The 26303-nt window shown below is 40.4% G+C and overlaps 1 protein-coding gene across 12 annotated transcripts in view; it reads left to right on the top strand.

Moving 5' to 3' along the window:
• The window catches only part of CELF2 (CUGBP Elav-like family member 2), a 440299-nt gene that overhangs the window by 149538 nt on the left and 264458 nt on the right, over positions 1 to 26303 (top strand). Inside the window, exon 1 of one of the 12 annotated variants that reach the window (XM_039519479.1) lies at positions 3079 to 3298. The exons of 10 other annotated variants lie outside the window; for them this stretch is intronic. In XM_039519479.1, coding sequence (XP_039375413.1) covers positions 3225 to 3298 — 74 coding nt within the window. In that variant the 5' untranslated portion in view covers positions 3079 to 3224. Of the gene's footprint in view, positions 1 to 3078; positions 3299 to 26303 lie in introns of those variants that run through there. One more of the 12 variants, XM_039519486.1, reaches the window with a different exon arrangement.

Genomic DNA, 26303 nt, shown 5'->3' with positions numbered 1-26303 from the left:
TAGATGGGATTAGAACCCAAGAGTTTCTGACTCCCAATCCTGGGTGCCTTCCTCTAGACTAACATAAACTATACCACTTGAAAACAACAGTGACTAAATCAGCCAATAACTGATGCTCCAAAAGACCATGTTATATCTATTGTTTGATTTATGCTGTAAAAATTAAAGGGACCATTCCATTTTTTTCCAATATTTTTCAGTATTTGATAGCGGTAAGTTCTGCCAAAGCATTCTTTCTTTAACTCAACAGTATTTCTTAAAAAATATTAAGTTAGTATTGCGTGAGCAGCTTTGATCACAGAAGTGAGTTGGTATTAAAAGTAACAGAGAACCGAGGTTGTAATATTTCTGTGTGAAACACTAGAATTTTTTTTTCACTTACCCTCTGGGTACTATATTAAGTGCATATGCAGCCACTACATTATTTATGTTGGGAAATTAAATTCTTCAAATACAGCTTCTCTCTCTCTCTCTCCCTCCCTCCCCCAATAAGCTTTTCTTGATTAAAATCTCGGTATCCTTTACAGAGTGGGTTTCCTTTTGTATTTGACCCTGGTCCTGCCTCTAACTTTTAAATAGCAAAAGCAAATGTGCTTTGAAAAGTGTGTTACACTGTAGTTGTTAAATAAAGCAATAACCTATGCACTTGTAATGCTTTTGCTATGACCTACTTACATACTACTTCACCCTCCTTATAGTATGATTAAAAGCTGCTTTGAATCCACTATTCCCTCAAGGCATTTGAGGCTAGAATTTAACAAACTGCTGAGAAGGCTTAAGTCAGTAAGAGGGCTTCCCTACAGCTTCTTCCAGCTAATTCACATGTAATTAAAAGGAAAATAAATATTTCAAAAGAACATACGTTTTAATGAAGCATTTTTAAGCATTCATACCTTAAGAAAGGGACAAATGTATACAGATCTCCTTATTTCATATGCAGATTTTGAGCAAATTTATTTGTGATTTTTTTTCCCCCTTAGATGCAAAGAACAGATTTACTTAAGGTGAAATTCTTTATTCATTACGACTGTCTTCTTCCTAAATGACCCATGTAAAGTTTGAGGGCCAGGAATCTCTGTGTATTTCTCTGAAATTAGAAGGTACCACAAAACTTCGTGTGACGGGAAGCGCATGGGTGTGGCCCCAAAGGGTCAAATGATGATGGAGACTTCTTATTTTAAAGAATATCTTCATCCTCATTGAGCTCTCTGCCTGCTTAGTCAGGGCTAAAACCTGCCTCTTCTCCAGTTGCAAGATTTTGAAATTGAAAGTTAATCCAGCTCTACTCTAGGCTGGATTAACCACCAGGAAGGCCTCAGATCAAAAGACAGGTGGCTGCAGCCAGCCGGAGAAAGTTGTACTGACTTTCCTTCATTTCTATTTCACACTGATTCTTCTGCCACTCTATGGGTTTGCTCCCAGGATGCTGATGAGGGTGGCATAAGGACCTATATAGAACTGCTAAATAATACTGTGAAGTTATTTCTTCAGGTTTACGGCTCTCCCAGGCAGATCAGAGCCACAGCTTAGGTAAGCCCTTTTTCTTTAGAGCTGTAAAATAGGCAAAAATTCTAGCAGCCTGAGAGTTTTTCTTTCTTTCTTCTATTTGGAATGATAAAATTAAGCAGTGAAATAAACTTTTTAAAATTAGCCCATGTTGTCGGATATTAACAGTAAATGACAGTTGGCCCGAGTTAAAGCATGTTTAGTATTGATCAGCGGGAGTACATTTCAGTGTAAAATTTGAAATGCTAAAGATTAAATGTTCCCAATGTAGTCCTCTTTTGTTTCTTCATTTTGTTTGATTTTTTTCATCAGTTATATCCAAAATTACAAAATGTAAAAAAGAGACTCAGAAGGAGAAGAAAATACAGTAGAAATAACAAATTGTCTAGCTAGAGTCCTCAGATCACCCAGTAATCTTTGTAAACATCAATTATTTTGCCAAGAGCTGCATTGCATTGGAGCAAACAAATATAAGGACATAAAGGAAAATGTAGACAGCTTTTCACTTTGTTTGGTTTTAGTAATTGGGTGAGTGTGTGTAAATTTCTGTGTGTGTCCTGATTATTTTGTTTTCTATATCAGCTGTGCTGAACTCCCAAGTATATCAGTGGGGGGGCAAGGATTTTGGCAGATTTATATATAAAATGATTGCCATTGTTATTAGAATGACTACTTTTTATCATGGTTAGTAGAGAAGAGATTTTCATCCTTCGTATTTCTATGAGCTGCTACCATAAACCTGAAATGGCTGTTTAAGCTTGATGGAAGCCAAGCCTTGGATGTGGGAATTTTGAATATATAAAGCCATTACTGAGGAACTAATTGCCTTTCTATTGTTTCAATGTTCCTAATGTTTCAGGTTCATATAGTAATTGTTTTTCCACCAGTAAATGGCAATTTAATGTTCTTACTGTGAGAGCTGTTTGTGTTTCAACTTGCATGTTTTATAAATTTTAGAAGTGGAATTATTTTTAACAAGAGGCTCATTAACAATATCGAGATTCGTATTTACATGGAACCATGCATTATCCTGATGTAATACAATTGTGTGTGTGTGTGTGTGTGTATGTACATATGTCCAAAACATTAAATTGTATATGATTGCTAATAGTTAATTTATTTGCCAGTGTAATGAGTATTAGTTTGAATATTTTAATTGCTTTTACAGAGTTAATGCATTTTACTTTTTAAAGTTTAGTTAGATGAAACTATATGCTGCATTAAATGGAAGTGGACCTAAGATTTTAACAACAAGAAGTCAAGTTCCTGAACTATATTTTATGTCATAATTGCTCTTACTGTTTGAAAATGTAAAAGGTTAAAGGAAGTCAGTGCAATTAATCTACATACAGATTTTCTCAGCTTCCAGTCGTTTTATAAGGTTTTATCTCGCCTACATTCTTAACATGCATTTTCCAACCCGTTGTGAACACCTACGGAGGTGCATGGGTTAAACTCTAGCTGCAGTGGGAAAGAAGCTCCGCCTCCCATTTCAGCACCTGGTGTTCTATAGACAGTTGCCTCAGCAGTAGATTTCAGAGGGGATTGGAGGAAAACAAGAGGGGGAGAGAATGTGACAACTGCTGACTCTGGCTGCTGCCTTGGGGAGGCCTCTCGCACCTGTCCCTGCCTGTCTCTTGGCCAGCACAGTTGTTGACTCAGACAAGCATAGAAACATTCTCATTTGCCAGACCAGAACGGTGTGCACAGAAAAGAACATGACTTCTTCATTCAAGCTGGATTTTCTTCCGGAGATGATGGTTGATAGCCGTTTGCTAGTTTCTGACAGAATGTAAGTAGAGATTCAGTTGCCTGACAGCGTACAGATATAAAATTGAGCTCCTCTGCCTCTAGTAACGGAGCTTTTTGACATTCATATTTCTTAGAGGGTTGTGCATATAAACAAAGCACTGGGTTTGCTTCTGACTTGCTGCTGGAAGTCTCTGTGAGGAGTGTTTAAGGGAGAGGAAGGATTTTTTTTCCCCCGGTCACTTAAAATTGCTTTGTGATTTGTAGTTTGCCGGCCCCCCAAAAAGGCAGCAGATGCATGTTTGATATTTAGTATTCTGAGGAGGCAGACTGATAACGATGGCTCAGGGAGGAGGAAGAGAAAGATAAGTATGATTTTTTATATTCTGCTGATGCAATATGGAAAAATGCACACAAACCTCGCATAAATAAATGCACTCTTACGCCTAGTGGGAATTCCAATACAGATTTGTGTCTTCTGTATGTATCACTTACATTTGGTGTTGGTATGCCGTGTTGCTTATTCCCTTCAGTAGTATAAATAAAGATTCACTTATAAAAATTAACCACTAATCCAGCTTCAGATTTGCAACGGCAATTCCCTTTCCGATTCAAATGAAATACTAATGATCAAGTGTAAAAATAGCTAGGTGTAGCATAGTGCAGAAATTAGAGGCAGTTTTGACTTGGTCCCAATGGTTTTATGGTAAATATAGTGTTAATTAATGTGAGGATGGTTGTTTCATATGTAGTGGAACCACTGATAAGATTTATTGGAATATGTCAAGTGCTGGAATTTCAGAGAGAAAAGTATCCCTGTAATTTATGTCTGTCCTATTAATCTTGATCTAAAAGTTTCTATTATCAGCCGGTTAGGGATTGTCAAGTGGTGAGTATTTTCATGTACTCCGGGCATGTAAAATAAAAAGAGAAAGAAAGATGTAACCAATTGATGAAATGTATGAAAACTTAATACCATGTTGTTGTATTAAACATTCCTAAAATGCCTTTTATTTTGATGCTTTTCTTGTAGTCAGAATGATAAATGTGTTGAGTTATTTAGAATCAAGTAAGAGGCTTTGCCATTGGCTATATACCATATCTGTTCCGATGGAAGCAGTGCTTAAGTTTAAAGTGTAAATAAAGCTATGTATGTGAAGTAATGACTGCCATCTACAACTTGCTTTTCCCAAATCATCTTGTATATTGCACCCTGTTGTAAGACCATTCTGAGTTTTATTACTTACTTTGCTGGCAACAAACTTTCTCGTGAGGTGTTATGTTCTTTCCCTAGTGTAAGAAGCTTTTTGAGTAGAAGTATTCAATAGTAGCCAATTGTTCAAGCCTCTGAGATTTAATAAAAGGGGGAGGGAGGAAACATATTTCATGTGGATGGCCGACACCATTCCAGTCATTTCATTCACTGTGAAGAACGGCTAAGTGTTTGCATAAATGACCAAGTCCAGTGTCTCGATTCAGATCATCTTAAATTCAAATAATGAATTTCTTGCTTAAAATTTTTCTTTAAGAACTTGTCTTTATTAACACCATTCCCTTGCTGTTTAATTTGAAGGGATCCATATTTCTCTCCTCTTACATAAATTACCTTGTAAACATATGTTAATGTGCAAAGTTGCAGCCTAAACATTCAGATAGCTTCTCTAATAGTCTTTTGAGAAGACCTGTCAAAGCCAAGAATTACCTTGTTTTCATCATCTCAGCTTGATTATATTTCTACCTGCTCTCCTTCCAGTCAGAAAAGATATTGCTAATAAACATATTTGAACTCCACGGGTCTGTTAACTGAATTTGATGATGCCCCAGTTGTCACTTAGGCTTATGTAAATCTATCTTCTACTAGCCCCTTGCAGGGTGAGTACCATGTCAAACTGTTCCTTCTGCAGCCACCTTTATACATTTCTCTAGGAAACTCCTATCCTGTATTCTAGAACATCTTGAACAGAATAATCATTCTGCAGACGCAGGTCCTATTGCTTGTCCAACACAATACAACTTATTTTAGACATACTTCAGCATCTTCTAAGTATATCTCCAAAAACTGATGTCTAAATGATGGAGAATTATTGGAGTTTTTTTATGCTATTTGATCTGTTCTTTTATTTGGAAACTTTTTAGTCCTCTAAGCTGCAAGTATTGTTGTTTATTGCCTGCGGGAGGAGAACTTACTTATTTACTAGATTTTATTTGCTCCATCATAAGAAGAAACCTTTGCTTTGCTGCTGATCTAATAGCTGTGAAGTTTTATGATTTCCAGGGATCATTTGCCACGCATATACATTAATATTCAAGACTAAGTTGGTATCTGCTAAGGGAGAAAAATTCCTAAAGAATTTTAAAATAAATGAAATATGGAGGCTTTGCTTCACATAGTTTTAGAGATTGATTGCACATGATGGGCCATTTGTCATGTAAGCATATTACCCTTATAATGGCCTGTTCCAGACATCCAGAGTGACACCCTCAGAGTATAAAACAGTTTCAAATTTTTGGCACAATGTATTGGAGAGCATAAACAAAGTTATCATTTTAAACAAAACTTTTAGCCTTGCCAGATTACCTTCCTATAGAACATACCTTAATTTGGTTTTAGCAAGAAGGAATTTCCTATTTTTAAAGAAAAATAGCTACCAATGAGCAGATAAAATTGGCATTTTTATTCACTTGACCCCTTTTAAAAAGTTGAAAAATTCATTACTTTTGTTTTTTGTTTAAGTAAACCAGTACAGTACAGTACCAACTACACTTCCAGAACATCTATATACTTAAGAGGTATCTATAAAAGAAATTATTTCTTCCTGCTACCGCTCAATCTCATCCTTCAGTTCAACAAGTAACAGAGAGAACCACGTTGTTTTAATAGTTGTCAATGCATTTTAGTAGCTTATTTGAAAGTTAGCTGACCTACTTGATAATTATGGGTTATTTACTGTATTTAATAACCAACAAGGTAAGAAAACTTACCACTTTTAAATACTGCCTTTTTTCTTAGTACTTGACTATTTTTTTCCTGACTTGGGAAGATTTAAGGAAAATATGACATTTGGTATCTGAGCTTACCTGCAAACTAAAAGGTCCTACTTGCTTTGATGTATTTTAAATAATTTACTAAGAGAATCAAAACAACCTGCAAAGTAAGTTAAATGTGAATTAATTTTGTTAAGGAATTTGAAAATTTCGCTTATGGGGAGAAAAGGGGTTTTAAAGACATCATTAATGATATTTCAGATTCAAAAATATCTTGGTTTTGGGCAGTGTATGGGAAGTTGGACATTACTTCTATCATGAACAGTTTGAAGAAAGAACTTTAAGTAGTTTATTGATCTACTCACAATAGCCAAACAACTTCTGATCTCTTGTATGACAACCTATTCATGGTCCACATGTGTTGCTTATTTGTATGTAATGAACAACTTTTGTTCTTCAAAGAGAAGGCCTAAATATACATGAATATTTTGAAAAATAAATGTGTTAATGAACCATAATCTAGTACATAAGTTAAGTGAACTTGCTTACTGAGTGCCTTCGAAAAGATACCTCTGTATGCAATTTGGGATTCTAAAGTGACTTGCTGTGAAGATCAGATTACTGAGAATTTCTGAGAGAGATCAGGCTCCATTGGCTACTACACCACCATCAAAGATTTTTACTTCTGTAGTGAAATTTGGATTAAATGGGATAGCTTAACATTAGTATTATTTATTATTACTGACTAGAGGGACAAACTTGGGTTCACTTTCACTTTCAATGGCTGTGAATAAAGTCATTAAAGTACATGATACTGATGATGTCAGAGGGGTGTAGAATAGGGCCACATGCCACTGATTGGGTTCCAGAGCAAATTGCCATAAATTATCCATAAAAAACACAGTCTTTGAATTTGTGTCGCTCTCATCTCAAGGATGAGTTAAATTCATATATATGCACAATACACAATTAAGCAACCAGTGAGGATTCATTTTTCCATAGACTATATTTTTGCCTTACAAGGCATTAGTAGACAGAATTTCATAAGAGATTTCATTATTCGTCTGGAATATTTGCATGTGCGCGCACAAACACACAAAAACACATTACAAATAACATTCAGTGAGAACTCCATTCTGTAGCATGTCATATTAAAGTGAATTTAATAAAATGATACCCCATTCGGAAATGACACTTATAGCCAAAAGCAATCTGCTTGCTAGCTCATTTTATGGCAAGACATCAAAACAAGAATTGCCAACTGGAAACGTGTATGTTGGTATCAACTAGTCTCTAAGACCATAACCTTACCCTGTGTTGGTATCTTGGAGAACAGTTCCCTCTGGTTAGTGGTATTATTTTAATTGTTATGACTTGCTACTTAACTGTGGTTTGCTCAGTTGAGATTACTTTGGTGTCCATTGATGGAAAGCAAAGAAAAGGAAAAAATATCCTTGAAAGAGCAGATAAAAAGCTTCAGAAAGAAAAAAGGATCTTCAGATAAATACCCAATAATTAAGATTTTATTTGGTCACTTAATATTTTTTCTCCTACAATTTATCTAGCAGCCTTCCTGTACTAACAATGTTCAGTATCTGATAAGTCTTATTAAAACATATTTTCCGGTAAGATCCCTCACATCATATTAATAATCAGTTTTTTTGTTTCTACTTCTTGTTATCCAAATTAAACACCAATTATTGATTGTTTAAAAAAAGTTTCATAATTCTAAATATTTTGGTTAATTGTTTGATATTTTATAGTCATCTTGGCTAAGTTTCATCATTAATCCCAAATGATGTTTAAAAATATTGCACGGGAATGATAGAGGAGAAAATTATGCAACAATATCTCAGCTTTTTAAAAATTCATGGAATGCAAGGAATGCATTTCAACAAGAAATGACCCTCTGGAGAATGAGATAAGTCACTGATGTGCTACAGTGCATGCATATCATCTAAACTCTTTATGTCCAATGTGGAGGGAATAGTCTTTTTGTTTCAGCAATCCCACATTTCCTATAGTGCATTATTATTTTTCAGTTTGTATAATCACAATGTGTGTTATATCTTGTGGCAGGATTTTTTTGATTAAATATACTGATGGTGGGGGTTAGGTAACAAGCGAAGGTCACAGAATATAGAAAGCTTCAGTGCTATATATAAAAACTATTTCTTGGGGGGGGCGGGAGAGAAGTGGAGGAGGAGGAGGTGGTAAACTGGAAAAAAAATCCCTTGATAGATATAAGAAAAATGCAGAAACTAGAAAGCCTATTTAGAAAATAAAAACTAATTAGAGCAATAAATGTGATGCTCTCAGGTAATTGTGAAATAATTATTCCCCTTTAGAATCATCATTGTATAATTGCTTCACCCCACATTCCTGTGCTTCTGTATTGAGACGTGAAGTGATGGAAGCACTTGTTTCCCTCCAGGATTTCATTTTTCATTTTCAGTAAGCTGCTGGCTTTCTTTGTAAAGGTTTTCAGAAATGTTTTTGGAAAGCTTTAAACTGTGTTGTGTTTTTTTCCGTGTGGTGGTAAATGTAAAAGGAGAATGGCAGATGCTGAATTATTCTGAAGCTATAAATTCATTCTTATGGTCCAGATAAATCTTCCTGAGATTTACTCATGCAGTTTTATCCATCCAGTGAGCTACAGATTTGTAATCAATTTCTCCTTATCTGTGAGTCTATATTACATAAATATGACACTTCAGTGATGTATTCTCCTTGCTCACAGCTTGATTCTTGAAAATCAGCTGACAATAGTCAAAATTATAACATTTAATAAAGAAGAGAGATCTGGCCTTCAAAATGACATCTGAAAGCAGCTTCTGTTTTGTGTTAAATCTTAATTACTGTATTTAAATGAATGCCTAGATGAGCCAATTCACAAAGGAGTTACATACTGTACCAACAGTGCTTGTTGGCTTATTTTTCCTTTGGATTCAAACAATTGCTTACATTTAACAGGGAGCAAGGCTGGTCTCTTGCCTTCAAACCACAGGACTGAAAGGAAAAATATCTTGGTTCTCTTCCCTTCTGTGCCAGAGGCTTAATTAACTTATCTTTGCCCTAGTGTCCTCATTTGTAAAATGGGGATAATAATACTTATCTCATAGTAGTGTTGGGAGACTTGGGGCCTGCTTAAAAATTCCATGGAAGTCGATGGAAATGTTTCCATCAACTTCCAAATTCTTTGCATCAGGCCCCTAATTGAGGGCCAAGGCAACGTGACATAATGGGCCACTGCCTGGTGTAAGGGACAGCACGTTTTTGCAGCTTGAGGAGGAGATTGTAACTCATTTTCCCTGCAGCTCACGAGAGGAAGTAAGCTATTCCGAGTCTGTATACAAGTACATCAGCACCACTATATTGCCTGGAATGCTGAAAGGGGGAATGGTGCTTTCCCTTTCCTGCCTTGCCCAACTATGCCAAGCCTGGTTCCCTTCCTGCACTGGTAGCTACCATGCAGATGTCTGTAACGGGGGACGAAGGCGGCACTTACAACCCCTTCCTTCCTTGCGCCACTGAAGAAATAGAGGCACAGTTTGGACCTTGTTGATATTTATGTAGTACTTGGAGATATTAGGTGCTAGAGAGGTGCAGAGTATTATGATGTTTGCTATTATAGGAGTAACCCATATACCAAGGATGCCTAACAGTGGTATCACGGAGTGTGGGGGAGTCAGGACCCTGCAACCCCCACTTCCTGTGATTCACCGTGACTCTCAGCCAGCCAGTAAAACAGAAGGTTTATTAGGCCTGGTCTACACTGGGGGAGGGGTCGAACTAAGGTGCGCAACTTCAGCTACGTGAATAGCGTAGCTGAAGTCGAACTACCTTAGTTCGAACTACGTCCTCACGGCGTGGGATCGAAGTCCGCGGCTCCCCCGTCGACTCCGCCACCGCCGTTCACGGTGGTGGAGTTCCGGAGTCGACGGGAGCGCGTTCGGAGTTCGATATATCGCGTCTAGATGAGACGCGATATATCGAACTCCGAGAAGTCAATTGCTACCCGCCGACCCGGCGGGTAGTATGGACGTACCCTTAGACAACAGGAACACAGTCCCAAGCAGGGCTTGTAGGTACAACCAGGTCCCCTCAGCCAAGTCCCTCTGGGGGGCAAGGATCTTAGACCCCAGACTTGGGGTTCCCTGCCTTATCCCAGCCAGCCCAAAACTGAAACCAAAAATCTCTCCAGCGGGCTCTCTTCCTTTGTCCAGCTTCCCGGGCAAAGGTGTTGACTCCCCCCAACCCCCTTCCTGGCTCAGGTTACAGGCTCAGGTACTGTCCCTCACCTAAAGTCATCCCCTGCTTTCCCACCCCCCATGCAGCTGGTTATTATAAAACAAAATTATGATTGTTTTATTGAAGAGTCGTCACTACATATGGCAGAGAGCTAGGGGTTGATCAGTTTGGTCTTCCAGATAAGACAGTGGTCACATTCACAAAAACAGCTATTGGTTGACTCTGGTGCAAACCCATGCAAAAGATCTAGTGCTATGGATTTCTTCCTGTAGTTTAGGAAACATGATCTAGTTCACCATGTTACCATAAAGTTTAACCTTGACAAAAAGGTCTCCAATCTTCTCACTCTCACAGACTCACCATCCCAGCACTAAGGCTGCAGCTTTTCAATGCACTGGTATTAAAAGACTGACAAGTAACTTTTAGACGATATTATAAGTGGTGCATGAGGAACGAACATCTCAACTCTGTTAATGGTCGCTGCTGATCTTTAGCTGGCCTGTGTTAGCTCATTGATCCAGAGAGGTGGTGTGGGAGGGGGGGAGACGGTTCCTGTTGAAACAGCCTATGCTCCCTCTATCAAGAACTGTACTGTTTTGTGAGGGCACTGTATGTCCTTTGAGCAACTCCAGACTGAATGGGACTGGCTGAATAGAGCTATCCTTTCTCTCCCAACTCTAATAAGTAACGAAGATCCTAACAGCGTCCCCACCCAAGGTCATGATGGTATCTTCTTGTCTGCTAAATCCTGGCTCTTCCCTGGTAATTTTTTTATGCTATTTTTCTGCTAACTCTGATTTTGCAGACACAAAGCTAATCAGCGACTTACTTAACCCACCACTCGTTGCCTGATCAACTGCAGACTTCCATAGCACTTGGTTGAAAGACATGGAAAACACACAGCCTGGTGTCAGATAAGTGTGCTTCATGTGCCTGAAATAGTCTCAGGCAATTGAAAGTTTTTAACTTGTGGCCGAGGACAGTCGTCTTTGAAAATCTGCAAAATCAAGGGATTCTCCTAATGCTTTTCCTGGCTCGTTCAGTTGTTTAGGTCCGTCGGGTCTCCTTCCTTCAGACCATCGTTAACAACAGTGAAATGTGACCAGATTATTGACAGAACCTGCTTGGAAGTTTACCACAAGTAGATTTTCAGTTAACCAAGTATGCTTTTTGGAGCATGGCAACCATGACCTATATTCTACCCTACTGCTACTTTGGGCTCTGCTCTTATTTCACATCATTATAGATGAAGATTCTAGTTTTTGGTTTCCATTTTTCCTCCATTTCAACATTTATTTTAAGCTGCTCGATTGCCTTGCCACTTCTATGAAAACTTTTTTTTAATAGGTTCATTTGCATTAGACTTACATAAGTGTGATGACAACTTGGTCATTTCATTAGCCAAAAAATATAGACATGTTTTTAAAAATGCATACGTTTTACTTTTTAAAACAATTGCATTTATCGTTTGCGTGCTATGTATTCACTCTTTATGTAACCAGGCACACACACGTCACTTTATCACACTGCTGTTCAAAGCATGAACTGTAGAGTCCATGAACAGGAAGTGATATGGGCTGTCATTTAAGACAGCTAATATGAACAGAGCATGAAAGGAATCTGGCCATTTTCTGGGTTACTTTTTGCAGCTGATTCTTGAAAACTTCCTGTTGGGGCTGTTTCATAGACCTTTATCAGCTTAAGCTCAAAACCAGAATGCCTAATTATAGAATGGGCACAGGTAGATGCTCTCAGCATGGAAAGAAGCGAACACAATTCTCATAGTCTAAAACAGAGATGTGTGATTCATCTTTTTCCTTTGAGCACTGAAGTAGGTCAGTGCTAAACATGCCAAGTGAGCCGAAGCTTAGCTTTGGTTGTTTTACTCCCAGCAGGATCTGAGTTACCAGCTTTCCTGTGGAATTAAATGAGGGGCAAGGAGGGGAAAGAAAACAAGAAGTGTGATTAGTTTTAAGGTTTAATTTGCAGAAGACAAAGAATATGGGAAGATGGAAATGAGTGAAAAGAAGAGTTAATAGGGAGATTTGACTGGACTTCTGCAGCAGTGTTGTCTCTCTTTTACTATGGCCCATATCTGTTTGGTTTTCAGGCAAAACTCCTGCCGAACTTCCTGGGAGTTCTGCTTGAGGAAGGAATGCAGAATTTGGCCCTGTGCTCCCTGTGCCTTGGTACCAAGTACAGATCCACACATTGACACATTACACATATTTTTGCTATAGTTTCCCTTTGAGCCATTAACTCAACTTTTACCTTACTATAGATAAGTCTTCCACATGTGCTGCCTTGTTGAAAAGGAATGAATTGACCTGAACCTAGATACATTATGGGCACTGTAATGTGGCCTATCCTAGTATATTGACTTATTTTAGTGTGAAGGAAATACATCTCTGGTTGCTTTTATGGGGACCACTCTTTTCTCCTTTGTTTAGTTTTGGATACATTTTTTTGCCGGACTTTGGGTAAAGGACTCTGTGGCCCTGGAAGGGGCAGGACTTGCCAAGTGGTCTGGCTGGAGCACCAGGTCACTCTTACAGCCAGAGCTGTCCTATGGACACTGGGAGAAAGTGAAGCGAAAGTGTAGCAATGCCACATCCAGCCAGGAGGGAATGTGTTGGGGTGGCAACTTTGCAACACTGCCTCAGATGTTGTTACTGTACACAGAGGGCCTCTATCCTCTGTTCTGTCTCTCTGTCATGTAGTAACTTCTGACACGCTAGAGATCTGAGCAAAGGATGTGTGTGTATATGTAAAGAGTGACTGGAATGGGACTACCTAGCAGCTTTAAAAGTCCGTTCTTGTCTGCTGTTCAATACTTCAGTATTTAAGGTCTCACTTGAATCTGCTTAAACTCTTCTTACATTGCAGAGCACAAACTCTTCGGACAGGGACTGTCTTTCTGTTCTGTCTTTGTACCGCACAGCAGGGCCCTGGTCTTTGACTAGGGTAATACAATAATTCATAATAATAATAAAACTCCTCAGCAGGTCATGCAAACCCATCCTGTTAGAACACATGTGGCAATACAGAAGAGTCAGAAATATTGCAGAGGAGGCTTAACTGGGCCTGTGAAGTCATTAACCACACTGACTGCCGTCCATATTTGCAGGATAATGTGTTACTCCAGAATCCTTAGGTACTGCTTCTTCCTTGCTTTTTCCTTTGAGCAAGCAGAATGGGCACATCTGTGTACTTTGGTACTGATCATGCACCCCTGGTGAGGGCAGGATAGTTGCCTTGAGCCCAAGCTCAGGCAGGGGTCCCATGGTACCACCATCGTGTATGTGCATCTGGGGAGAGAACAGGAAGCTACTTATTGCTGCAGAGATACAGGGGATCCAGCAAGATGCAGTTCAGCTTGGCCCAAAGGAGCACCAGAGGCTGCCACCTGGAGAGAGATGTTCTGTGGGGGGCAGATCTTTTCCCTTGTAGCACATTGGCCACCTGTCTGTCTTTGGGTTTCCTTGGTCCTCAACTCCCTTTGCGAACAGGAGATGCCAGAAGCTCCCTTATTTCTCCGAGAAAGGGAGTGAAGAGCTCTGTAGGTGGCACAAGTCAGTCAGTCCTTCTCTTAGTTTGCTGCCTTGGATATGAAGAGGTCAGGATGGGGATGGGTGCAGGTAGAAGACAAGTGTATGTGGGATGGACAGATGTTCTTGGCATGTGGGAGTGGAAAAGCAGGGGGAGGTGTATTGTGCCAGACATGAGTTTTATGTGCGAGGTACACATTTGTGTTGGGAGAGCTGCCCTGTGAGTAGGGAAGAGTGCGAGGTGCTTTATATGGGTGTTCAGAGTATAAACATTAGAAATGATGCAAACAGCAGAGAAAATATTTGCGCTCCAATATATACTAATTTTAAATGTCATAGTTTGCAGTAAAAAGCAAGAAAAAATAGTTTAAAAAAAAAAAACCCAAACAGCAAAATCCAAAACCCTGAATATGCAAAACTGTCGTGATGATGCTGATGATACATTTAAAGTGCGATTCCTGAAGTCCTTTGTGAAAACTTAGCAGGAAATAACCAAAACCAAAAACGCACTTGAAAAAGAAATCTCTGTAAATAACTAAAGATAAAAAATAAAATATCCAAGAGCCAGCAAACACCCCCTTTTCATCTGAAAACATACTGTAAATAATGAGAAGCTCTCACAGAGCCAATGGAAGAAAAGTAAATGTAGAATATAGCACTTCAGTATGCCATCCATACAGCTAAAACTGTCATCCAGACTCTCATGGTCTTGTGTCTTGATTTCTGTCACATCCTTTTCTCTGGCTTTGAGAGAGATAAACTTGCCCCACTCATTTCCATTCAGAATGCCGTTGCAAAGATCATTTTCCTACCTTTGACCTCTCTTTTCATCCTTCACTGGGGGTGGGGGAGTCACCCTTCTCTATCCCATCAAACATAAGCTACTTATCTTGACTTTTAAGCTCCTTTTTCACTTATACCTACCCTATTGTCTCTCATTCACTATTTTGATGTTGACACTTGCCTCTGATTGGCCAGTGATATTAGTCATCATCGTCCACTTCTTAAATTTTCAAACAAGCACCTTTGTACTTTCTCCCACGCTGCTCCTCTGGCATGGGAGGAGCTCCCCAGAAACATCTGCAAAGCTACGTCGTTGTTCTCCTTCAAATCCCTTCTTAGCACTCTCCTTTGCTATGATGCCTACAAAAAACTTGACAAGAGTTAGCCTCTGGTGTGATAAGACCTCTGCCTATGATACTGAGCAATATCGTCTCATTGCTTCCTTGTATCTGTCTGTTTTCTCTTGTTGTGTGCTGAGGCTACGTCTACATTTAAAATGCTGCAGCACTGCAGCTGCGCTGCTTTAGCACTTCAGTGTAGACACTTACTACAGTGACTGGAAAACCCTTCCCATCACTAGAGGTAATCCACCTCCTCGAGAGGCAGTAGCTGTCACTGGAAGAATTCTTCAGTTGAGCTAGCGCTCTCTGCACTGGGGGTTAGACAGGCTTAACTACAGCATGCAGGGGTGTGGATTTTTCATGTCCTTGAATGACGTAACTGTGCCAATATAATTTTTCAGTGTAAACCATCCCTTAGTTGGTAAGCTCTTTGGGACAGGAATCATCTTTTTGTTCCGTGTTTGTACAGCACCTAGCACAATGGGATCCTGATGCATGATTGGGGCTCTCCTGCACTAATAGAAATAATAATTTATTATTATTATTTACTTATTATTATGAAAGAACTGTTGTAATAGAAATTCTGTTGGCCAAAATATAATGCATCTTAATTAAAATGGTTAGGTTGTTGTTGTTTTTTTTTGCCATAATCTAGTAAGAGATTTGTCCCAGCTCCAACAGAGCAGTAGTTTGAAAAGTAAGAGAAAATGACTGCACCTGTTGTGAAGATTTTTATTGTAAAGTGCTGCTAATCTGCTCATTTTCTCTGCAGTCAGAAATTGTGTCCTGCTACCACCTGTATCTAAGTGTGAGCCATTGCTTGTTTGTGTAACGCACACCCCTTCACACAGGCCCCAGCTGCTAAACTGGAGGATCAGATGGATGTTTAGAGGGCCATATCAAGACCTCGTAAAATGTGTTACAGTCCAACTAATAATGGAATTTCAAAAATTTTAACATACTTGATTAAGCTTTCTGTATTAGCAATTGCTTAAACATTAAGGTGTTTGTGTTGGTCCCTTTGTCATGTACGATATTTGTTTTCACCAGTACAATTAATATATGTGGTCCTATAATTAAGATGCACAAGGAACATCCATAGGACCTTTTTGGGGCAGCACCATTTTTTATCATGTATCTGCAACCACAATGGGAAGGAACATACTTTTTTAAAATAAAATGAAAGTGGAGATTCTCCCCTAAATACATGACTCCAGGAGCCAGGGCTTTTCAGTGAAACATCAGATATGGCAGGACTTGGCAATGCTGGATTCTTCTGGGTTTATTGGTCATCCTCAGTATTTTTCTCACTATGTTTATCCATGCAATACTCCTTACATGTGCTTTACAGGTTCAAGCTCTACATCAATGGTCTCCAAACTGTGGAGAGCACCCCCTGGGGGGGGGCATGGAGGAATGTTCGGGGGGGGGGCATGGAAGAGCTGGGCCAGCCCCCATGGGGGGCAGGGAGGGAGTGCCACCTAGCCCCACTCTGCCCCCGGCTCTGCTCCAGCCCCACCCCTGGGTCTGCCCCAGCTCTATCCACAGCTGCGGCCCCGGCCTTGGCCCCTAGCTCCCAGCCCGGCCTCGGCTCCCAGCCGCGCGGCCTCAGCCCCCAATCATAGCCCAGCCCCAACTTCACTCTCAGCTTTGGCCCCAGCCTTCGCCCCCAACTGTGGCCCAGCTGCGGCTTTGCTCCTGGTCACAGACCAGTCTCCAGCCTCAGCTTCGGCTCCGGCCCTGACCATGGCCCTGCTCCCTGCCCTGGCTCCCAACCAAGGCTCCCAAAAAGGGGGGTGTCCATTACGGATAAGAGCGGGCGCGAGGTAAAAAGTGTGGGGATCGCTACTCTACATGTATGTGTAGGTCTATCCAATCTCTAGTATGAAGAAAGATTTACCACTTGAATTGCCTTTGAGACTCAGGACTCATGTGCCTGTTTGCTCTGAAGTGAAAATGTCCACCTTCTCCCTTTGCTTGGCTGTGAACCTGTGTGCATATTGTACACTTTATTGTGTGATCAGGTTAATTTCTGAGGAGCTCAAAGCGCTCCGAGGGATCAATCTTTTGACAGGGGCACCAAAGCAGCATCAAGATCACTTATGCCTCAGGCTGAGTCTGGTTTACTATTGAGGCGGCAGAGCTGTTACTTTGAATGTACAAATACCAGACATTTCTTATTGAAGATGCAGTTAATTTATATGATGCCGAACTCCTCTGATATGGATTTCTTTTTTGAGATCGTTTCGTTTTTTTCCCTTAAAATCTCATTCATTCTGAGTTTGGCTCTACAGGACAAATTGAAGCTTTGATTTCTGCTTCTCATAGTCACGCAAAGAACTGGCCCCATTAGCTCTGACATCAGCTTTCCTCTCATTGTTAAGCAGAGCCTGGTTACTCCATCTCTGAGTAAACTCACCCCCCCTTCTTGCAAAATTTTATAGGCGTCAGCTTTTCAAAGAATCTTCAGTTATCTTTGTTCTGATTTATGTGCAGCTTCTTGATGCATAGAGTAGAATTATGGAAAAAAAGTAAAAGTAGAATTCGTGCATGGGTTAGTATAACGCACCAGCCATTTCAGACTGAATATTAGCTTGTCAAAATACCTCTGCGCTTGGTAGGAGATAAGTTTCATAACCTAAGAGGATATGATTTGAGTGGAGTTTTCATGCCCCATGTGTTCATTGTGTTCTTGCTACTGATGCAAACATGATCTATAATTACGTTTTCAAGAGACTGAAAATTGCAGTCTTTGCTGAACAAAAATGCACCTTGAAGAATGGAATGGATATCCTCTCTGCCCTAATTTATAAGGTTTTCAAAAATCAAAATACAAGGCCCAATACTATGGCTCTCAACTACATGAAACCAGCGCCATTCACTGATGTTAGAACCCTTTCCATTTTAAACGCTGGCCTTTCAAAGATCATATTATAATAAGGGTGAATTGTATTATTTTTAGTCATGTTTGTGCCACTAGATTCAAGGTCATAGGCACTTCTGTTGTTAGAAGAGGACCAGAAAGATTGCTTCTGATTAGAGTTCCACATCTGAACTTTCCTCCAAAAAACTAAACACTTCTTTAGAATTTTTTTAAAATCAATTTTCTAGTTTTATGTGTTACAGTTGATAACATCTCAGAAGTTTACAGCTTGCAGATTGTCTTCAGTATTCCCATTATCAGTGGTTTGCCATCTGTGTATAGAAGGCATCCATTGCGTGCCCCAGAATTCACAAAAACGTCCAACTGGTGGCCTGTGCACCGGATCTGGCCCAGGGGATGATTCCATCTACACCCATACGTAGACTGTAGTATAAAATGGCATCCTCTGCACCGTGTGATCTTTCATGAACCATACATGCAAGGTCACACCGGGTGGAGGACGCCATTGTGTGGAATGTCATTAAAAAATGTTGGACCACCTAGGGCGTGCAAATGCAGAATTGAATTGTCCACGATAGAACACAGCTAGCGGCACAAATTCTTTGTGAGTATGGAAAGTTTAGTGCAAAATTTGTTCACTAAAAATTTGTTGTATGCCATACTGCAAAATGTTACAGCACACCACTGCCTACTACTCAAAATACTTTTGTACACTAGGACTGGAATTTTCAAATGGGCTCACGGGATTTGGGTGCCCTGTGTCTACTGATACTTTTTGATTTGAGTTCTCTTAGAAAATCCAAGCCCTGAGTGTATATATATGTATGTATGTCTATTTGAAAGATTTACCCTAACACCTCCATGATTAGCTTCAACCAAACAGGTGGCATTTAGTTTTTAAATCCACCTGCCAGAGAAATGTTTCCTTCTTCTCAGTGTGAGTTAGGGATGAGAGAGAAACCATGAGTGAGTAATGTGGATCTCACAAAGAGACTGCCACTAAATCCTTTACACTATACTAGACCATCAAATATTCATCACATAGGTTGCCAAAAATATTTTACAGTTTTAAAAATGTGTATTGGGACTACGGTTCATATACATCCTGCTATAAAACTGTGCACCTTATTCACCATCAGTAGCACTGTACTGAGATCAGTGGGAGCCATAAAACCTAAGTTACCTAAAATTTTTATCTCCAGTCCTTCCGGGAGAGCTGGGACTATGTCATTTAACTCACATCTTGCCATTACATCATTGGAAAACCTTTACATTTTTCTGTATAAACCCCCAATACCATACCTATTCTAGGCCTTGGGCTCATAATTTGGGAATGGGGAGGAGGGGAGAACATTTTGGGTGAGAAGGCTGGTTTTATTTTATTTTTTTTAATAGTGTGGTGGCAGGCTGATACTTCTCTGGTGTTTGGAATGGCAGAATAAATCCCAGGTGATGTGGACTAATGGGCTGAGTACAGGTGGGGTAATCAAAGGTGCATGAGGAATTCTGAGGTTTTTGATGTCTCACATGAGTATTACCTTCATATATGTGGAGGTATATACACGCACTTCAATATATTACTGTAGAACATGGGAAAACAAGGTGAGTGAGGTAATAGCTTTTATTGGACCAACTTCTGTTAGGGAGAGAGACAAGCTTTCAAGCCACACAGAGCTCTTCTTCAGGCCAGGAAAAGGTATTCCGGGCTTCATGGCAAACTGCAAAGTGAAACAGATTGTTTAGCATTAGTTGTTAGTACATATTATAAGGGACCACTCAAGGCAGAGTGGCCCGTTAACACCTGTGCATCCATAGGACAAAAAGAGGAGGTGAGTGGGTAACAGATTGTTTTAAGAAGCCGTAAATCCAATGTCTCTGTTCATTCCATGATTTTTAGTAGAATAATGAATTTAAGCTCCCAGGCTCCTCTTTTGAAAGCACACCTCTACCCTGATATAACACGGTCGTGGGGAGCCAAAAATCCCTACTGCGCTATAGGTCAAACTCCATTATATCAGGGTAGCGGTGACAGGGCTGCAGTGGTGATTTTAAAGAGCCCGGGGCTCCAGCCACGGGGAGCCCCAGGCCCTTTAAATTGCCAGCAGAGCCCTGCTACCGCAGCCCCAGGGTAGCAGCGGCAGGGCTCCAGAGGTGATTTAAAGGGCCCGGGGCTCCCTGCAGCAGCTGGCGCCCCAGACCCTTTAAAGCACTACTGGAGCCCCACTGCTATCATGCTATATGCAAACCTGTGTTATATCGGGTTGCGTTATAGCAGGGTAGAGGTGTATTTGTGCAGGTTTCCTTTGAGGATGAGGACTGATTTTTGTCCTATGATTGCAGAGGTGCTAACGGGTCACTGTACCTTCAATGGTCCCTTACAGTATCTGCTAACAACTTATGCCAAATCTGTTCCACCTTGCATTTTGCCTTGATACTGGGAGTACCTTTCCCAGATCTAAAGAAGAGCTCTCTGACTCTGTGTGGATTGAAAGTTTCTCTCTCTCTAACATAGGATGGTCCAGTAAAAGATATTTCTTCTCACCCACATTGGGACCAACAAACTACAAGTACACTGCATACATGTAGAGGTTATATATAAAGGTTTTATTGTCATGAATTTGCGATGACTGCATTATTGGTGACTGGCAAAGCTATAAGTGAATTAGCTATGTCATCTCAGTAGATTGATCATGAAATCTTAATCCCAGAACATAGTGTATTCTATATAAACGATATATTTTGTAGAAAAAGGTTTTGAAAATTTTATTCTCGCTGTGTTTCACATCCCTTCATCTGCAAACTAATACAATTAATCCAACTGTATAGAACTAGGAGGAGGAGAATAAATGACTATTGTAGAAAAATCAATCTTCTTTACCCTAAAATACCATTTCAGTGCATAGAAATTGATGCATTTTTAAGGTTCAGTAACTGAGATAAAAACAAAAGCCTATCCTGGTGGAAAGGACTTCCAAAAGCCTATTCCTGGACTTCTGTAATGATATAAACAGTCATTTCTAGCCCTGAAAGCTCATGAGATACTAAACCTCTAGTGTGGCACCAAATATTGCCAGTGTAGAACCACTGAGTCATCTCTAGCTTTGGGTCACTGGGCCAGTATAATGTTGGGGAGTAGAACTTCTCCATCTTCAGGGAGGAAAACAAATATTACTCTGTTAGGGTTTGGTTTGGTTTTCCCAGTTGGAGGTATTTTAATCTTTTCTGAAGTTTGGAATGTTAGAGGCTGTCTCGTTGGAGTTGGATTAGAGAGCAGAATGCAGCTGAAACGGTCAATGTTGCACTTTCTGCCAAATGGGGGAGATGGCTCTGGGGTCTATCACATGGCTATTTTCACTATATGTTCATATTTTTAATGGTTGCATGATGAATGCTTGAAAATAATTCAGGGCTTGATGCTGCAAGCACTTACCTATGTGAGTGACCTTCTTGTGTGGGATTGGAGTCAGTATTACTGATGCGAGTAAAATTACACATGAGAATAAGTATTTGCAAGCTTGGGCGACTAGTTGGTATGCACTCACTTATTGTGACCGTAGTTCATTTACTCTAGTTAGTTTTGCGTTGCTGAAAATACAACAGTGCTTGATGTGAGTGGATAATACGCTACTTAAAAATGTTTGTTGCAAGGTGACACTGGCCCTTTAAGAGGGAGCACGGTAAGTGCACTTGTGCTTCATCAGCCCACTCCAATTTGGGCTTAAAAGAGGGCACCTGGGCCCTAGAAGGAAGAGCGATATGGTGAGTCAGGGCCTCCTGGGATGAGACTGGCTGGAGAATAGAGCTGCCCGAGCCAGAAGGTGTTTCCCGAAGGCTGACGGCAAGGAGCAGCAGCAGGAAAGGTTTGCCGGCTGATGGTCCCAAGCCAGAGTCAGGGCTGAAGGCAGGAGAGCATTGGAGAGACTTACCCACTGATGTCTCCACGCTGGAGATCAGCACACATGAAAAGAGGGGGAGTGACGAATGCTCTCCTAGTAAGAATGACCTCCCAGCAGAAAGGCTATAGGGGTTCCTGCTGGAAAGATCAGGATTGCATGCCAGCTGGAAGGGCTGGGGTCACTGTCTTGGCAGAGGGACAGACAAGGAGGAGCCTAGATATGGTGGAGGACACTGGAGTATGGTGAGGATGCACTCCCAGCAGAGAGCTTGGGCTGGTTCCCACTGGCAAGAGCAGGGTTCTAAGTTCTATATGCACAGGAGGTGATAATTGACTATGTTTTGGGACTTCTGTGACAGACTGTTACAAAACATAGTGCAAACAAAGTGGCCCCCAAGAGGAGTATTATTCAAGTGAGAGCTTGGTGCAGAATCCTTGGGTTAACTGAGAGGGGAAACTGAGGCAGGCATTCCTGTCATACCACAGGCTGGGGCAGGAGGGCACTTCTGGATAGGGACACCTTCTTATGGTGTGTAACAAAATATACTAACTGGGATTAATATTCTGTTTATGGTTGTCAGCCATCTACAGGAAGTGGACTGGTAGTCAAGATTTTAATAGAAAACTGGGAATATTATAGAGTGACAAGAGGTGAAGCTAGATTAGTGCACTTGATCCATTTCCTGCCTAAGTTGATAATTCTTTAACCAAGTTCCACAGTCTGGTTAGGGCAAGTTATGCACATAAGTACCAATGTGACTAAATGCAAGAGTTCCCTGGATAGCATCTATTCTTAGTGGTCTAGCAAAACTTATTAAAAAAAGTAATTAGAACAACGCCGAAGTACATTACATTAGCCTCCTTAATGTTCCTGAATTCTCAGAGCTATCTGTGAGCATTGGCAAAGGCAGGTTATGTTTCCACTACAGGAGTCCATGAAACATACTCTCTGAAAGTTAAACTCACTTTTTGTCCCTCTCTAGGGCTATGTCTACAGTACCGCAGTAAGTCGACCTAAGCTACACAACTCCAGCTATGTGAATAATGTACCTGGAGTCGATGTATCTTAGATTGAGTTTCCGCGGGGTCTATACCATGTGGGGGTCAACGGACTTACCTTACTCTTCTCTTCAGGGGTAGAGTGTGGGGATTGACTGGAGGGTGATCTGCAGTCGATTTAGCGGGTCTTTACTAGACCCGCTAAATCAACTGCCACTGGATCGATTTCAGAGCGTCGATCCTGGCTCTAGCGTTGACCTGCCCTTAGTACAATAACAGAGGTATATATTTTCAAAGTCAAGTCAAGTAGAGCTGTCCAGAGGATGACTCTTCCATCTTGCAGCAGCTTTCAAAATGCATTGGAATGAAAACAAAACTTTCCAAGTGTTTCTGCAACAATGGAATAGTGCCAAAATGTGCATTTTCTTCTTGAAACTTGAGCTTTTTGGTTCAGGAAGGTTTGAGACTCTGTAATCTTGTTGTGTAGGGAACTCGACTAGGATGGGTTCAAAGCTGAGATTTTCATCCCAGATCTCTTTGAATCTGACAGAGAAGAGAATTGAACCTGGGTCATCGGGCCAGTGCCTTAAAACCAGGCTATAGCGAGACACTCTCTCACATATGACTGGAGAGCCTTGGAACTGACTCTTCCCAACAAAGTAGCATATTTTGACAAAATTTAATTTTGTTGAAAATGTATCCAGTACCACATTGGCATGTTGCAGCCTATTATCTATCAGACTGGTCTGGGCAGTAAAAACTAGTTGTAACTGTTAGCATATTTGCTAGTCAAAATTATGTGTCTAGAGGTCCTGAGTTCTAAGTTTTATGCAGATGCCTTCCCAGAGAGAGTTGCTTTCACCATGATGTCAGCTCCTGAGCTTCAAGAGATGTCATGTGGCTACATCCATTTCCTTTTCAAGGAAAGCTCTTTTAAGAGTGAGAGGAAACCAGCCTTTCCCCCCAGGTCCTAGATCTGGGATGGGGGTTGAAATACAGGTGTTCCTCTTTTTGCAGTGTCATCCTATATTTCTGCTACAAGTCAGATTTTTTTTTTATGGAGTATCATGTTGCTGAGATGATCTTACTGCGTTTGGTTTTCCCATCGGACTCCATAATGCATTTTCAAGCCTGTTCAGATTGTCTGTCTTCTCTGCTGAGCCACAGGCTTTTGGGAGATTTCCCATGCCTTTGGGGGATTTCTCCAGATGTTAGGCAGCCTCAAAAATCTCAGTACTCTGAGAGCTGAGTTCCAGCCACTATATCGATGAGAACAGCTTTCCATAATGAGATGGGCCACACCAAACTAGGCCACAAAGAGGACAGTTCTTGAGTTCTTCTCGTCAGTTGCCCACATTCATTGAAATTAGGTATATATTGTCTTCATATTTTATAAAAAGAAAATTCACCAACTAACAGAAAACAAGACAGGAGAGGCAGGAATCAACAAAATCTCAGGATTTGCTATTATAGGCAGATATCGGAAGCCCCATAATATATTAGGAATTGGGCTCTTCTAAGCTCTACAGCCCCAAACTACTCACGTTTACTTTTGCTAGCAGCCTAGTTTGATATAGCAGCACTTTTTTCGCTTTCATCATGCCAATAACTGAAGAGTTCCTTCCCTGCCTTCCATCATTCTCAACTTTTGGCTATGTTCTCACATTGTTTCAGTTCAGTCCTTGAGTCTGCATTGTTCGCTCTGTAGACTAGTTGGTTGAATTTAGTATTAGTCACAGCTACGTGTCTTCCTGTAGGGTGAATCCCATTGAATAATACTAAGTTCTGCCCCCCCAAAAAAATGGGGAAGTGTTTTCATCCAGCAAAACAGGTTGAACTTCAAGGATCCAGGACTTTATAGTTTCCTTAACACCTAGAAGAGCATTTGAGAGAGGGATCACTGTGTGGTTCATTTCAATGCCTTAGGATCCAGGCCACCATCACAATAGTCTTGAAGGCTATGGGGGAAAACCTTGTTTCCCACCAAGTTGTCTGTTTTTATTTTTTCTTATTAAACGAGATAATGTTCAGCTTTTCCTAGGCACCAAGCTGTCTAGCATTCAGTGAAAAACAGTAATGAATTTAAAATTAAGTGATTAATTTTAAAAGATTCTCTTTGTCAGGCTGTGAAAGGTACAATTGAAGTGTGCCTGAATGAAGTTTGCTGATTTTCACCTGATATCACAGACAGTGAAAGTCTAACCATTCTATAAAATTGTTTGACTAGTAAACATTACAGCAGCCAGAAAATAATCTGCTGTTACCAGCTTTAAAGTGACTGGTTCCCCATGTTAGGGAACTGAACTCCAATCCTCAGGCTATTTTATTCTGTAATGCTAATAGCACTAATACGGTATTATTGTGTTTGAGACTTCAGAGATACTGTACAAGCATTTTCTTATGATTTCCTGATCTTTGCATTTATACCCAGCTGTTTGTTATTCAGTTCAGCCATCAGCATCTGAGTCTCAATGGACCATGTAATATGCAGCTGTAGCCAGATGTAATGCTTCCTATTCCTAAATGTTTCTGTTAGAAGCTAAGAGTGGCAGGCTAAAGACTACTGATAACAATGTTGCTTGCATTAATTTAAACTCTAGAGCTACACTGATTCTGTTTGGCAAATTTATTCCATGGCCAACAAGCAGAGCAATATTTCCAATCTTCATCGTTGCTAGCCGTGTTGACATTAAATACATCAAGTATGTCTGTGCTGATATGGAATATACTTACATTGCTAATTCAAATAGTGTGAAGACGTCCAATCTACATAAACAAATACATTTTGAGTACAGACAGTTCTATTTGAGAGAGAGAAAGAGAGAAGCCAGCTCTAAACAATATCGTACAAAGATTAAAACAATTCAGCAAGTGCTCACCCTTTCTTAATTTTTCTTTTTTCTTGGATAACAGAGAAATCTTATAACATCTTAATTCAGGTTTCAGCCTACCCTTGCTCCGTGTGGCATTTGTGGCTGGGGCAGTGGACTGGGAGTCTGCCATTGAGTAATTTTGGGCAAGTCGCACTGGCCGTGATCCTGGAAGCTGTTCCATGTTAACAGACACAGCGTCCACATAGGGACCCATTAACTGCTGGCATTCTGCACAGGCATAGGGATCTGCCTGAGTAGATCTGTTTGCCGGATCAGTGCCATAACTCAGTGTGCTCTGTTCTCATTTACCCACCTGTAAAATAACTAGAAGAAGAACTACCGGCTTCGCACCCATGTTATGAAGTGCTTAATGCTCGTTAGAACCCTTTTGAGTCTTTTAGCCTGGAGAGCACTTACAATTGCCAAGTGTTAGGGGAGCTGCAGGTGCTCAGCACATCTGAAAATCTTTAGATAACTTTATTTAGGGCC

Source organism: Mauremys reevesii, linkage group 1 (assembly GCF_016161935.1).
Source record: "Mauremys reevesii isolate NIE-2019 linkage group 1, ASM1616193v1, whole genome shotgun sequence".
NCBI lineage: Eukaryota > Metazoa > Chordata > Testudines > Geoemydidae > Mauremys > Mauremys reevesii.
Note: the sequence above shows the minus strand (reverse complement) of the source record. Positions and strands in the feature narration are given on the sequence as shown.